We start from the raw sequence: 16,794 nt of genomic DNA on the forward strand, positions 1-16,794 counted from the left end.
TTCCATGCCCACTTGGTGGTTAGCCTTTCTGCCTGTACTTCCCTGAAGAGTGACAATTATGGTCTTGCTAATCATTATGTGAACACTTGTCCCAATAAAAACAAAACAGAGCCATGAAGCAATTTCATATGGATTTTCTCTACATGTCACTGTCCAATTTCTGGTATCAAACTGTGCCTCAGAAATGTTGAAGCACAGTGGGTGCGAAAAGTTGCTTCAAAACAAGAAAGAAAGCAAGGGTTGGGAATGGTTGTTATATGTCTGTACCTAAGAAATCGAGGAAGCAAAAACCTGTGACTTAGCTGAACAGAGAAAGGAGAAGGAGAGTTGGATTCCAATTCTGAGGATGAGGAAAGGCAGTACCCTAATAAAGCAACTGCCTTCTATCACTAATAAAATTAATAAAGGTTAGGGGATCTCTCCTCTACGATTTCAGATCCATGATGACATGAAAGAGAATAAAGAAAAGCGTCTTTACTGTAACTACAATAAAATGAAATTTATTGGAAATGTCTGATAGTAAACAGAGTCCTGCTAAACTCCACCAATAGGGGAAATTTTGAGAAACACACCCCTCTAGACATCTTTAGGAGAAAGGACAACATAGTACATGCAAGTTATAAAACTTCAAATATACAGTAGCAAAAGTATCTCCTAGTGGTACGAACTACTAGCATCAAATCCCACAACTAAGTGACCATAATGTCCTTCAAAAAATTGATTGTGAAAAACCCTCAAGCATTTCAGACAGCTAGTGCTGTGACTCTACAGGCTTTTGCTTTGCCGCAGAACAGTCTGATCCCCTGTGCTGACATAGCAAGAGTGCAAATCCCAGATGGAAAATTAATCTCACAATGTAGCCAGATTGAGTTTCCAATTCTCCAGTGCATAACTTGAAGGTTGTTCTGCTCGGCTATTGAAGAGGTGAGGGCAGCGAGACTTTAACTTGTTTGACATCCTGAACATCATTTAAGCAAGACACGCTCTGAAAGGGACCTTACTGGCTACTGACAGTTACAAAGGATCCATGGTATCCTCGTCTGTGCTCATCCTTCCTATAAAATATTGCTATCACACTTTTCCCTGCTTAAGTGGCCTGGACAGAAGGGGAGTCCAGGGTTCAAATGACTTCAGCTATGTCTCCGAGTATGTGGGTAAAATCTGTCCTTAAAATAGAAAGGAGATGGGTCACAGTAAATTTTAAAGACAGGATCTATCTACTATAAAGACATATTTATGGTTTCCTCATATTTATGGTTTTCCTCAAGAAAAGAGAGGGCCACCAAGCTAGGAAACCTGTAAGGTGATATTATTAAACTTCTTCTACAAACTGATCATAGTCTTAGGCTGCTTGAAAAAAATCAACTAATTGTACATCTCCTTAGATAAACTCCACCATGGTCATTCCATGGTTTGTTACAAAAAATACCCAGCAGCAGAACCTGAACTATTCTAGGCAGCATATTTTATCCTGCTTGCCAGGACTTGGGCTTACTGACAGATGAGAGGAAAACCACTGGTTTAGCAGGAGTCTCAGCTTCTGCAGATTAACAAAACACTAAATCCTATTCTTTGCCAACATCAGCTCATCTGAGTTTATTAAAAGCTAAAACATGACAATCTACAGATTGAGCCCACAGACAGCAGAGATTGTATTCACATACATATGGTTGCTTCTGGTACAGTGATTGGATATGTGGATGCGAGATACTGAACTTGGGTGAAGTCAGTGGAGCTATGCCAATGCGCAAAGCCGGCTGCACCTTCGGCATAAAGACAGAGGATTAAATAGCTTTCCTTGGTCATTCCATCTTCTGAGAGGTCTTTAATATCTTTTCAGTGCATCCTCATAAACGTAAAAAATAAGTAATAGAATCTTTTATCACCACTCTCAGGCAGAATTAATAAACAGGTAAGTCACACTGATATCCCAACACACAGTTCCCCATCTCCTTCCACTGATGCCCAAATAAAAGGCCGTGTTTCATTTTATTTCATCAGTGTGGTATTTCATTAAACCACCTACTTGTAGAAAAATAATTTGGCCACATCTTTACGTATGGGATTTCTGAGTTTGTTGCCCCCAGCTTTGGTACTTCTGTGCCAAATACTCAGCTAATGTAAATTAGCAGTTCTGTTACAGCCAATATATTACACCGACTTACTGCAGCTGCCTTTCCTTGTTATTAAAGAGTTACTAAGAAATTAAAAATCTGAACATTGGTGTACTGGATGCCATTTTAAATGGGGCATGCTAGGTTTCTGCAAAAGGACAGCACTTAACAGAAGACACCGCCTTTGTATCCTATCACCTACAGCACCCACCGCTGGTTTCTGAATGGGCAATCACAGGAACCAGTGGCAAGAGCTCTAACAGCCTTTATCATTGCAAGATGTGTCGTCATCAGTGACCCGTGTGTCGGATTCCTGCTTGGGCTCTGATCCAGTGAAGTGCTCCAGCACACGGGCAGTCACGCTTATCTTCAACTGAGCTTCTTGCCTACTTGAAAGTTAGATGATGTACCTAAGTGCTTGACTGGATCAGGGCACTGGAGTAAACTGGTGTCACTCCTCTGAAATGCTGGAGCAGTGCTGATTTACATTAACTGAGAATTTTGCATTATGGTTATGGACTAAGATCATCTGTCATTTCAGTAGCTATATGACCTGCTAGAACAAACTTTGACATTTTCTTAGACAAGTTTTTACCTGTAATAATTTCAAGTGATATAAACCGACTACAAATCATCTAAAGTGACAATGGACCAAACACTGCTGCACAGCATGTACTGATCTGATCATACATCAAATGTATGACAACATATAACATTAGACATTGCACTCCACCACGAACACTTAACAGGAACAGAATTATTTCTCTCAACTCCAATATAAAAGGCGGCCAGCAGGATGATATCAAATGATGGCAGCTCTGCTTCTCATAAAAGGACCTCGGGGACTCCAAGGAGATTTGTGTAGCTGCACATCAGTTAAAGTTAGTAAAGCAAACAGTCCTCAAATGAGAAGGGCAACAGATGTCAACCAGTATCACATGTCAGTAAACAGCAACAAGACAGAGGGTACTTTTCTTAGCACTTTTGTGAAAGCATCGCGCTGTCAGCTACAGCCACATCTCAGCTGTTTGACTCCCTAAGTGGCAGTGCTCGTATGTGTGATTTAACTCCCACCACAAGAGGATTTCCAACCATAGGGAAATACTGTCCACTGAAGTAAGCTGAAAGAAAGTAGAAATGCTTCTGTATACTTACTGTGGCTTGAAAAGTGAAAAAAAAAAAAAAAAACCCCACACTCTCAAACTGATTGAAAGCTCATTCTGTGCTTGGCAGAGACAGACAAGCATTTATATTTCTCAGCTTTAATACACAAGGATCATCCTTAGGGCAAAAGAGGAGTTGTGATTCATCTGCTTGTTACCCTTACTGCAAAGACTTCTGACAGTAAGGCCAAAATATGCTAACTAAAAAGGCACTCTTTGTACCATAAACACTAGGCCACAAGGAACTGGACAGTGGCCATCAAATCACTGCCTTTTAATTTTTCTCTCTCATCTATATTTCTCTAAAGATTTCTGGTAAGAAGGCAGCTGACTCTATACAAAAGCCAGAGGCATTGCCAGTATCTTGGTGGTTTCATGCATGCCATATTGAATCTAACTTTATTACACAAGAAAAAAAAACCAACCCTTTCAATTAGGCAAAGATGTATTTCAGTGTGAAAACACCAAGGGAAGGGGCAGAGCTGTTCTACTGCCGAGTCCCTGCTCTGAGTGCAGGCCTGGTCAGCTGCAAATACACTCCACAGCCATCGAACATCTGAGCTGTTTATGTGGAAACAAGTTTTGTTCTCAGCAAGCAGCAGAGTCCACATCATGAACTGTCCATGACATCCCTTGACAACTTTGCTGCCAGTCAGAAGTGAGAGAACAAATGGACAGACTGTGAAGAGCCGGCTCTTTTCACCACCAGCAGATGTATAAGCTATGCACTGAAGTTTAAAGTCATTTTTTTACAGAGCACATCCTGTCAATTGAGACTGACGATATACACATCCAGAGAGGAATTTTTTAAAAAATCACTTAGATGAAGTGGCCATCCCCAGAAAAGCACAAGCTCTCACCCAGCCTTGCCCAGGGATGGTCTCTGCTAACCCTTGGGCTCAAACTGTACACGTACCAATTTGGAGCTTTTGAAGAAAAGGAAGGCGGGTTCACAGCACCTTAACAGACTCCTTGTGTACAGCATGGTGCCCAAGAACAACCATCTCCTTTCTCTGCCTTTCTAAAATCCTCTGATTAAGGGAACAGGAGAAAAAACCCCATCCCAATACAGCAGGAAGGCCTTTAATAAAAGGTGCATTAATTGGGTAAGGCAAGACAGCGAAATGATTAATTTGCTGCTCTCCTTCAATATTATGTTTACACAAGTTGATTATAGCACTTAATTACTAATTCACCCTGCTCAAAAACAAGAGTGCTTTAAATTTTTAATGAGATGAGGGAAGGCAACATTCCCTAACTCAACAGGGAGAAGTAATTTTATTTCCTCTTTTGATTTCCCAAGTTATTACCATTTCTAAGGAAAAAACTATCCCCTCCCCAATCTTTCATTTAGTTCTTGCTTTTGAAAATATGGAAATCAACAAGACACTTGTATTAACTGCAATCCATGACCCGACAGGTAATGCTTTGGAATAGGAATAGAGGATCAGAGCATCAGCTGAAGCACGTCCGTTGAAACAAGTAGAACAAAATTACACCAGAGACTGCCTGATGCAGAAATGGGAATAGCCTAATCCCTCCAGTTTTGTCAGCAGAAATGTTGAGTGTCTCCCAGTGCTATTCATGGATGTTCTTATGAAATGTTGTCAATTCACAACTGCCAGTTGCTCCACTACCGAGTTAGTGGACTAACTGTTGCACTAAAGAACTTTATGTTCATGATATATTCTATGACTTTTTCATTGCTGTGAGGTGAATACACTGAATATCCCATGTTCTTCCTGGCTGATCTCTATAAACCTTGTGTTACCTGTGGGTTTTGTTATTTGATTTCATCCTCTGCTATACCACCAAACACCTTCCTTAGACAACTGAGAGGAGATTCCACTAAATTAAGCATAATCAAGCAATGGAGAAACAAAACTCCTTTGAGTTCCTTTCGTACAGAGTTGTAAGTGAATCATTTCAACTGGAACACCATAACTTCAAGCCCCTGTCTGCAATATATCTCTCTCTGTATCCACTACCTTGTACACGAGCCAGGTGACCTTGATCCACATCGGTCCTGGGGCTGCTTCCAGGGATGCAAATTGTACCTAAGGGGTGCTTCACTTGCTCAGCTGCTACTGCTGCTAGGTAATTCGCCTAATCCACATTGGGTAATTACCTAACACCTCTTTCTATAGAATCTGGATAATTTTTATACACCTCCAATCTGCTTTTTAAAAACAACAAAACAGCTTTTCCCTATCTTGTTGCAGGACAGACCACCAACTTGCATAACAACCAAAACCAACACAGAAGAGACTACACCTCCCTTAAAAGTCAATTTTATACCTGAAAAATCTGCTCGTCACGTAGACTCTAATTTCTAGCTCACTGCTTTACACCAAAAATTATTACAGAAAGCCGATTACAGAAAGTTACCAGTAAAATGTATTCTAGCAAATCATACAAAGTTTCTTCTCTTCTGTATTGGCCAGTAACAATGACCCGTGTTAAAACAGCAAATCCAAAATAAATCTGGTAATCTGGTTTCATACAGGTAATTTTATTAATTGCTTCAATATGCAATTAAGGAATAGTCAGTGGGCTGCAGGATTTTATAAGGCAATAATCCTGTTCCCTGGTGCACAGCTTTGTCCCAAAGACTAGGTTATCCAAAAAAAAAAAAAAAGAGCTGGCTGACGGCCAAATCAAACAGCACCTTCTTCCCATTTTCAATTACATACAAGTGAGGCAGAGTAATGAGGATATACTGGAAACTTTGACATTTATTTATTGAACATTTTTACTGAGAAGGAATTGCTGGCTTGCTAAACCGGAAACTATATTTTTACTACAGAAACAATCACATAGGAAACCAAGATCCTGCTGCTCAGCATGAAAGGAATGGGTAGAACCAATACACTGGCCCATCTAAGCCAGCAATATCAAGGTTATTTCATTCAGTGCAGCACATATTTCAAAACAACCCAAACTACAGTGTATATTTCAAAAATCCTTATGTTGTACCATTTTACACAGCACTGTCTTCTTTGACTCCGCCAGGCTGCGCTACGGTTCATAGGCACAACAATCAAAACATAACAAAACCACTAAAAGAAAAAAGGTATAGCATTTGTAGGGGCAAATAAAAAGATAACCCAAATTGCAAGAAGAAATTCAGAAGATTTTCTCCCCTCTCCGGAGATTCTAGAGACTAAATAACCAAAAATGAGATGGGGAATAACTCACCACACTGCATGTTCTTGTTTTCTTTCTGGATAGACCAATTGTTTTAATTCAGTTCTACCACAGAGCAGAAAAATGCAGAGAGAGTAAATGAAGAGGAAAATAGGGAAGTCAACATTCTTTGAAGCAACAACATATGGTGACCAGGCATGAGATGGAGGTTATAAATCTTTCCTTGGTAGAATTACCTAAAAATGAAATTGCAGCTTCAAGGGGCTTGAGCTTTTAAAACCACACGAGAATCTAGCAAATTAACCTGTACAGTTACAAATTTTGTGATAAACTTAATTTCCAGTGCTTCTTTGCACAGGCTTAGTGCACTGAGAATTTTCTTACTAATGCAGATGTGGTCAACAGAAGGCATGAAAACCTTCACTCCACAAATCACTCAAAATAAGAATAAAGAGATATGAGAATTAAGAATTAATTCTTAATTTTAGGGAGAATTAAGAATTAATTCTAAATTTCTTTACATTTGGTTCCCCACACCCCAAACCCTTCAATTGACAGAATGCACGAGCATGTCAACTCTAACACATCATGCAGGTTACATCCCCAAACCCTCAGGTTTAGCAGGCACAAGACACCGAACAGCCCCGCTCCGGAGGATCCGCAGCTCCCTGGAGCACCCCTTGCTGAGCACCCCTTGCTGAGCACACACTGCACAGCACACACGCACGTGCTTCCAGATGAGATTCCCTGGCAGAAGCCTGGCAGCACCACTGCTCTTGCTTATCGCTCGTGGGTTTTACGTGCCTGTGCAGCAGCCAGTCCTTTTGTCAGCAGAGCATGTTAAAGCTGCACTAAGGTTATCAGAGGTGATTTTGAGGGATCTTGGCTTTGCGTGCTGTTTCCAAGCTGTCCTTAAGATGCCCAAGTTTTAGAAAATGGACAACAGCCAACCCACGAATACCAGAGAGCTTTTAAACATTTTGATTTTGACATTAAGTGGAAATGTCCAAAAATTATTCTGAGAAACACGACCAAAATCACTGGGACAAATACAGTACTATTTCCCCTTCAAACCAACACAGACATAAGGAAAGAGGATAAAAAGCCACACCTTCTCCTTTACTACTGGGCTGAGCAAACAATGAACTTCAGAAAGCACAGTAATTAAGCACAAACCATCTACTTTGAGGACAGATAAAAACTTCTGTTATTTGCAGAGTCTCCAACAATGCTAAATACTTGCAGCAACACCCCTAAGTAAGGTTTGTTTTGGAAGATGCGTTAGAAAAATAAATGTAAGAGAAGGCTGTAGAACTGCAATGCCAGATATAGATTTATTCAGTTTCTTCTTTCTAGATTTCATGTATCTGAAGCCTTCTAAAAATATTTTTACATAATCTAAAATATTTGCGGCATGATACAACTGACATTGCCACAGGTGGCACCTCTTTAACGACAATGTACTGAACACACACTAAACCAAAGGATCTACTTTCACTGAAAAAGACTTCTGAAGGAGTGTGTTATGCAGACTGACATATATGTACATATGTATAAAATATACATATCTGTTCTGACATCATTATTGGATATGCTTCTGAAATATTTTGATATATAAGGGAAGGCTTAAAAATGAAAGGTAAGTGAATACACCAAAATTATATAAGAACACATCACAGAAAATTTCCCAGCATTAGATTTTTTCTAGTGGTTATGAAGACAGACTTAATAAAAACAGTTTTGTGATGTTCAGTTATTGCATAGTAGTGGAAAACATCTTAATGATGAATGAAATATATGTGTATTTGCAGGCAGAAGATGAACAGAAGAGTAAGAATTAAATATGAAGTCCTGTCACCAGAAGTTGCCACTGAAACTACATTTATCAAAACCAGTTCTCCTTACAATCACTAGAACTATTAAATACAGATATATATTTTGTACCATATATTTGTTGCAATGGGATTAACTTTAATGGAAAAATTCTTATGAAAGGAAAGTGCTCTTCCTACTAACCTATACTACACTGTAGTACACTCACATTTGGAAATTTCACATGTGGAAAAATGCCAAACACAGCCCAGTTCCTCCGCTTATGTTGAGCTCTTCATTGATTCCAGTGGAACTGTGTCAAGTTAACCAGGTTGAGGAGCTGACTCCCTCTTCAGAAAATACATCCAGGTAAGCTTTTGTGCAAATTTCATCTACAAATATCTGGTGCCTGACAGGCACCATAGGGAGCATCTTGATAAATAATTTTGTCGAAGTGGATGCAATGTACTGTTTAGAGTCCTTGCACAGCCTGAGGAGAGGACATGTCTTATTCCAGTGGAATTGCCAGGTGGAGAAACAGATAAGATTTTGGGCATTCAGACCCTTCTTCAGGTTTCTGTATACTGCTGTTGTTTATCCATACGCAGGTAAGTCATGCTTTGGCTGATCCTCTGAACATAAAAGCCTTACTGCTATTTTTACAACTGTTAACGCATTGAAATAACAAGAATAAACATAAAGTTCCATCCTCATCACTAACTCTGCATTCACTAGGGGCAAGACGAGTTGTAGGTGTGTCATTTTCTACTGCGTAACTAGCGCTGTGTTGTTTCTTATGTTTAACATTCCTCAATATGAAGGAAGGAATGCAGGACAAATATAACCAAGATGAAAGTGTGACCTTCTTGCAGGATCAGAGCCTTGCCAAAGTCCTTTTTTTGTCTATAAAATTACATGGCCTAACTTCATAGACAGCAGCTTCTACCTGCATGTCCCTACAGTCCAAAGACAAATGAATCTTCAATACACCTAAATTACATGGAGTTAAAAAGAGGGTGGAGAGAAAGCAATGCTGGCTCTTGTCCGGCTGTGCAGAAGGTACAAACTTTTCCACTTGAATTAAAGTCTGTGCATGGTGCCAAAATGCCAAAGTGTAAAACACATTAACACTGAAAGAAAAATAATAATCAGGTACTGCATACCTGTATAGATGCAAAATCCCCAGAAGCGCAAGCTCCAAGAATAGCAGCACCCACCAAAACAGCCTCCACTTCTTTAGACAGGACAACAGGCTTGCCTGTACAAGAAAAAGCCATGCCTCGGTTAGGAATAACAAAGCAGTGCTGCGCTAGCAGCACAGCAAATAATTAAAGTGAAAAATACAAAGAAAAAAGGAATCAAAATGACTCGAAAACCATGTTCACAACTCCACTCAAGAGCTATAGTCTACCGTAGATTAATGTAAATCTCTCTGCTCTGTGATTCCAGGCTCCAAGAAAAATGCAAACTTTAAATAAAACAATTTCAGCAAAATATTAATGCAGAACACGAAGCATTCAAAGAACAAACCCCCAGATCTTTGACACTGGCTATTTAGCTCAAAGGGTTTGGTATAAACCTGTTACCCACACCCTCCAAACCCACGTGCCTATTAAAAGTTGACCTCAAGAGAAAAATAGGGTGGTATTCTTTCTGTTTCTTTTGCAATGAACAAAAAAAAAAAAAAGTTTGCTTGTATTTGTTTTTAAATCTACAGCCAACAAAGCCAGTCTGGCTTTGCTGGAAGACATGAAAACATGAGTAGCAAACTTTCAGAAGCTATGTATGAAATCATAAGAGGAATCTTGTCTTCCAAATTGTGCAAGATATTCGAAAACAAGATTAAAACATTGGAAAAACAAACAGACAATTTCAATATATATTCTGAAGTATAATTAAAAATTACTGTTTCATCACCCATGGGTACTACCATGAATATACTTTCCCTTAGTTCACACAGTTTTCTAAAAGACCTGTATTATTAATGTCAAAACAGCAGGAAAGAGAGTAATAAACAAATAAAAATCGTCCTGTTTTCTTAATTCTCCTTAAAAAACCCTAAAATAATAGCGTAAGTAAAAATACTTTACTAGTTACACTTTAGATGTTCATCCTCACTAAGCTGAAGAATTTAATATTCCTACAGTATTTGGCATGTGGCTAAATTTCCATTACTGAGACAATTTCATTCAATGAATGACGATGATGCAAACACAGTGGTGGGAGGAGGGCTTCCTTCTGTGAACAGCCTCAATGATATTATGCCCCAAAAAATGCTGCTGGAGTGTCCTCAGAGCTAATTGTCGGATTAGAAGGAGCTGAAATTTGAAAGATCTAAAGTGAGCCGTGAACAACTCCTACAGAGGAAAAGGCAAATACACACTTTCCAAAATGAGAAATAAAATTATCACTGTAAGAAACAATTATTGATAGAAAGCAAATTCACCTTGCACCCTTGGCATCCAGTAACATCACGCTAACCTGGCACTGTTCCAGCAGTGTAAAGCTGCTTACAATTAACTTTCAATGACACAAAGGTGACAGAGTGGTCTTTACGCCATTTCTTCCCCCAGTTAGCACAGGCAGAGTGACAGGGAAAGTGGATAGTGACACCTTGTTGTTTGATTGCTGGAACGACGACTAACAGCAAACTAGTGTAACTACAGCATCCCCTACACTTCTCTGACCAAACAAATCCACCTTAAAAGGATCAGTCACCTGAGCATTCCTCTGGTTTAGATGGACCCCAGCTCAGGAGTTGGGTCAACCTGGAACAGAAAATCTGAAACTCAAGCTTACAGCTACACAGCTGCTTGCCAGGCGTTGAAGCATTAAGCGATGTTCAGCGTGCTCTCAAATTTACTGCACATTTCCCGCATCATCAGAATGAATACGGAATTCTTACCACGCAAACAAAAAGATCAAGATACTCTTTAAGTGGCCTGCGAAATTATCAATTGGATGTCTGCATGGCTGAGTCATGGGCATTTGCAGCTAACAATAATATATTCAGATTTTTTTCTTTTCAGGAAAGAATGGGGGATTGATCCTGGAATGTGAGTTATTTTATCTGATAGGCTCTAATGAGTTCAACACAACCGAGAGCATTTCAGTTAGATGAACTCTGACATCCCTTGTCAGTCACTGATTTTACAAATGGGGGAGAACTCCACACTGCAAAAAGGCCTTTTTGTGCTGAATTGTACTTGGCCATTAGTTACAGTCAAAGAACTTCTGATTACATTTTAATCAGAATACCTTTTCACAGATCTTTTATTTTACACATCACGAACCAGCGTCCCAACTCTACACGGAGCTGAAATTCACTCAAAACATGTGAGTTATATAAGGGACAGGCAAACACTTGACAACATCATTTTTCACAAGGAGAAAGCATCACTTTGACTACAATGGATTTAGTGAATTTTAAGGTCAATAGACATTATGCTTTTTGCTTCTGCAATTCTGTTTTCATCTCAGGTAAGTACATAAAGCATATTTTCATCTTTCCTCCTGCACTGAGGTTATGAAGTGTGGTTTGATGTTAAGGCAAGTCAGATCTCCAGACCAAATGCCTCAACTCCAAGCACTTCATTCATGACACCTCAACTGGTCTTAATTTGAAATATCCCCAAAACACACATCATTCAAAGTTTCTCTGAAGTCCTTTACACTAAACTTTGTTATTTTTTTAAACATTTTTTAAAGTCTATTCAACTGATTCACAGGTGTGCCAAGATGTCCAACACAGGCAGGCTAAAGGGACATCAAATATACCGTGCAAGCCTGAGACCTCCGCTTGTCATGAACCACACACCCAGGACCCGCCACCCATCAGGAATGCTACAAAACCAAAAACACCGTGAAGGTGTAAGGATTCAGAAACTGTCCCCTAAACCATATTAATGATACAGAAATGGAAGTAATTCAGAATCTAATTCTTCTATATAATTGATACAACGTCCAACATGAGTAGGAAGCGTTAGGAGAAGTCCAACAGAATTCAAACAGGATGAAGCTAACAGAGGTTTTAATGAAACACGTCTTATGCAAACCATGCTCACAAAATGTCGTGGGCATTATCCTCACCTATCTAATGTCCTGTAACCTGACTGAATGGGATCAGTTCTATAGAACATTTTAAATAATTTTTAACTCTCTGATAGGGAGAAACAACTGATGTAATTTCTACAGACTGGTTTCAAAAATTTCATACAAAGTGTTGATATTAATTAGTTCTATTGCACTTTCTTAAAAAAACTGTTAAGTCTAAGTTCCACAGATTGGAAATCATGCTGGAGGTTTCTCCAGAAGTCTGTTTTTTAACAATATGACATACAGAGATTTGTTTGCACCGCATCTCTGTGGTATTCAAATGTCTTTAAATTTCAGGAAATCCAGTCCTGCAGGAAGTAACATTTCATTACAGACTTTTTGGCCAACCAGCATAATACAGTTCTATATAAAGAAAGTATTTATTTTTCCAAAGACAAAGTATTTAGCCACCTAAAATAAAGTAGTTTACACTCTTTTCCCCACACTTCCTCCAACTTACCAGTAATGTCAGCGTGCATCTGCACAAAGAGAGGGTTCTTGCTCAGCCCACCACACAGAAACAGCGTGTTGATATGATGCCCTGCAGCCTGCATAGTTTCCAAAATATGTCTTGTTCCTAACTTCACAAAGGGGAAAAAAAGAAACAAAGAAACCCAGATGAGCACAGGAGAGCAGTCACAGAACAGACAACTTGCTAAAAAGAGTGATACTGCTAAAGAGAATGATACTGGTGAAGAGAATGACACTAACTGCCCCTACCAGTAACCTGAGGGCTGGGAACAGACCTGCTGGGGTACGGCCTCTGCTTCGCTTCCAGCCAGTACCAGGCATGGTAATTAAGAATTAGAAAAATCAAACAGATGGCACAAAGAATTAGAAGTACCTAGGCACAGCAAACTGCAACGAACTGCCTGGGGCTGGCTGAAGAAGCGAAGATGTACCAGTACAGAGGAACGCAGGGAAATGGGGCTTACGGGGAAATGCCTGCAGGGGTGAAGACAGGGAATAGGAGGAGACACAGAAATGGGCAGCAGGACATATGGACAGGAGCAATAAGCAGGTGTTTGTAACCGAGTGCAGCGGAGTACAGAAAACATTTCCAGATTCAGAACTAAAACCTACGTGGCAAAGGCATCCCCACCAAAACCTTCTACTTCCTTTGTATAACAGCATCTGAAAATCACTCTCAGTAAAGAGATTTCAATTCCGAAGCCAAATAGCAAAACAGAAGAAAAATGGAGCAACTAAAAGCCTGTATTTTCTGTCTTTTCAGCAAAAAGGAAAACCTGAAGAATTTTGTATTGGCTTAACTATTTCTCTTGGCCTTTGCCCTGTGCAAAATAAAATGTTCCATTTCATGCCTGGATTAACTGAAACATCTAAAATGTAGGCATATTTTTAAACTTTTCATTTATAGTCTCCATTCTGAGAAACTCAAATTAGAACAGCTCGGTGTTTCACTCCGCAAATGATGAAAGCAAATGCTTTGCCATTTAAAAAAATCTTTTCTCTTTTTGTTTGCTTTGCTTGCCTCCAACTACTCCCTGAAGTCAACCTTCTCCCTCTTTCCTCTTGCAAGAACATTTTCCATTTCTTTGACAAACTATTTGTCCAAAAATAATTCCCAGCTCTTTAGAATACCTTGGAAGTTAATTTTGAAGCTCAGACTTGACAAAATGCTAAATTCAAGCCAAAATTTTGACTCTTTGTAGGTAGATTCCCCACAAAACTCAATCCGGACAAAGTTTCACAAACTGTCGTTTATATTTTCTTTACGCTATGCTGCAAGTTCATTAAGAGGTCTGCAGCTTGCTATAAACCTCTCTTCAAACAAAAGCTACTGAAAATTGGAGCTCGCAGAGTTTCAGCGGACTGGCTATGAATGATTGGCACAACTCTGGACAGGCCTTCAAACGTATTTTGGTTTTTCAGGCAAGCGGTTACGAGGAACTTGAGCAGCCGCAACACCAGCTGACTAAATCCATCGCTTCCCTATTGACACAGAGGGCTAATTTCCAAATCACACAGCCACCATTTTAATTACGGAAAAATAAACTGCTCTAAAAAGAGTCTGTCTCCTCAGAACAGGCTCGACGGCCACAATTATATCTCTGATCATGTTCTCATCAGCCTAACTGTTGCATTGCATTTTGCAGTGAATAGTTAAAAGGATATTCTCTTTCACTACTCCTGAAATTCAAATTTATTAACAACTTCTCTCACAACATGCACACGTCAAAGACCCTGAGAAAGAACACGCTGTGAAAATTATTTTGTGTTTACCTGCCTGGAAAATTGTATTCACATAGCAATTTAAATTAAAGTCAGTCTTATTTCAGTGTGGGTGTGGGGGGAACTAATTTAATCCTGGATTGGAGAAAATGCAAATTAAGGGGCTTCAAATGCAAATTTTATAGAAAAAGGCATCTCCTGCGGAAAAGAAAACTAGAGATTACCATTCTGTGGGCAGGCCTACACTTTTTACAAGATTTTTACTTAGGTTTAAAGCTTATCTTGCACTCACTGCAGATATCTAATGGTACAGGGTCCGGGCTGTCCTGCTTCCTTCAAAATAAGTGAAGCTAAAATTGCAAGTGACTGAGTACGGGAGGAGAAATTTATTTCCCAGGTATCACATTAGCAATTAGTAAATATATCAAGCCAAAACCAAGTCTACTTTGTCTACTTTTTAGTTACTGTACAATAGTGTTTTAGAAAAAATGAATTTCCGTTAACGTACAATGAAAAGAAAACTACGGTATCGCCTTTTTATATGAAATCTCATGATCAGTGCCATTAGTTATCCAAAAGATACGCAGATGCCAAATTTAGTGCTGAACACAGTATTTGGGATTTACAATCAAATTTGCGTTGTATCATATGATGAGATAATAGGTGACTTTCCCAGGATTTCCAGCAGAGAATGTTTCCACTTCATTAGCATGAGATAATAACGGAGCACCTGTTCAAGGCTGGGAAGTTTCTTTCAGGAGCACTATCAGTCACTGGCATTGTTTAAACTCTCCTCGACATTCTTATTTAAATGGTGGGATTATACTGAAGCATCAGGTATAACCGAGCTACATTCAGCTTAAAAAGAATCAAAACTCACAACAATGAATTCCAGGCTGGGGTTAAATTCTCGTTCTTTGCTGAAGAGGGAGGGTTAACACATAAGATGTACAATTCACAGTAAATTTACAGCAGCCGCCCACCCTCTCTATCCCAGATGGCTGACCCAGCCTAGCAAAGTTGTTGTTTAACCAGTAGAGGAGTTTGGAAGTTTTCCAACGGAACAGAGTTTTGTCAGGAAAACTCCCCAATTCATCAAACTGTTAATGTTTTGCAAAAACACCTCAAGTTCAACAAACTTAAAAAAAAAAAATCACAAAAAGGATGTCAAAGGAATGTGGATTTCAGTCCCCAGATGCCTGGGGATAGCACACCCCACTGAAAATACCCTGCACCAGGGTTTCAAAACAACTTCTTTGACCCAGGTTTTCACTTCCAAATAGAACTTCTGGTGAACTGGAAATCCTAGGTTCCAGAGAAAATTAAGGCAGAAACAAAAGTATTCCAATAAAATTACCCATCTCTGCATGTTAGCAAACATCAAGAACATTTCATGAAGACAGTTTCCCCGTCTGCTTTTGCAGAAACACAGACAGGGGCTGGGAATGCTGCACACGAGGCAACTGCTGCCGGGTAGCAGGGAAACTGAGGAACGGAACCTGGTCCGTTCTGTCAGCAGTGTTCCGAACTGAATCACAGACCCACTGCAGCCCACTGTGGCACAGAGTTCTGACTCATCTAGCACCAAGCAGGGGAAATCCATGCCTTTAGGAACAATTTGAAGCTGAGGCATTTTAGGGGAGTGCAAGTTCCTTCATACAATGGCCAAAGCTTTTTCTTTCCACTCTCTCAGCTCCCCTCTAGACAGCCCATGCTGTTCGCACTGCCCCATATAGCACCAGCCTCCTTCCCCGCTTCTGCACTAGAGGCAAAGGCTCCATTTACAGAATCACCATCAGGAGAAAACTTCTTAGGGGAACATTTTCTCCTCGATCTGTCGATTATCCTGCAGGAGGGAGTAGTCACCAAAGTGGGTAAACAGTATCTTGCTCCTTTAAGAAGCCCACTAAGTGAATTTATCTATTATTAGAAATCTGTTTAGCAGAAGGGAACGATCAGTCTGCCACAGAACATGAGACAATTAATTTATTCTTATGCACTTAAAATGGCTTACAGCGATGGCTTGAATCGTGGCCAAGTAGATAAGGGCAAGTTCATCCAGACCCCCAGACAATGTTAGTCCAACAACCTGTGCAAAGATCAAAAAGAAAACATACAAATCCAGCCAAAGTAAAACTGTATTATTTCCTACGGTTTCTTGTTGTAACAAGTTTTAAGCGCTAATTCTAAGCCCTGTTTTTGTGAGCTGTACACAGAATGTTACGTTAAACATGTTATTCCTGATCTGGGGAAGAACCACATAAATTGTT

The 16,794-nt window shown here is 39.7% G+C and overlaps 1 protein-coding gene across 1 annotated transcript in view; it reads right to left on the reverse strand.

Moving 5' to 3' along the window:
• FGGY (FGGY carbohydrate kinase domain containing) overlaps positions 1–16,794 on the reverse strand; it is a gene marked incomplete at its 3' end in the record, with an annotated part of 127,405 nt that overhangs the window by 17,187 nt on the left and 93,424 nt on the right. The window contains exons 11-13 of the mRNA XM_010087607.1: positions 16,539–16,613; positions 12,792–12,912; positions 9,400–9,494 (exon numbers count right to left, since the gene is read on the reverse strand). Coding sequence (XP_010085909.1) covers positions 9,400–9,494; positions 12,792–12,912; positions 16,539–16,613 — 291 coding nt within the window. The remainder of the gene's footprint in view (positions 1–9,399; positions 9,495–12,791; positions 12,913–16,538; positions 16,614–16,794) is intronic.

This window comes from Pterocles gutturalis, unplaced genomic scaffold (genome assembly GCF_000699245.1).
Source record: "Pterocles gutturalis isolate BGI_N339 unplaced genomic scaffold, ASM69924v1 scaffold20001, whole genome shotgun sequence".
In the NCBI taxonomy this organism is placed as follows: domain Eukaryota; kingdom Metazoa; phylum Chordata; class Aves; order Pterocliformes; family Pteroclidae; genus Pterocles; species Pterocles gutturalis.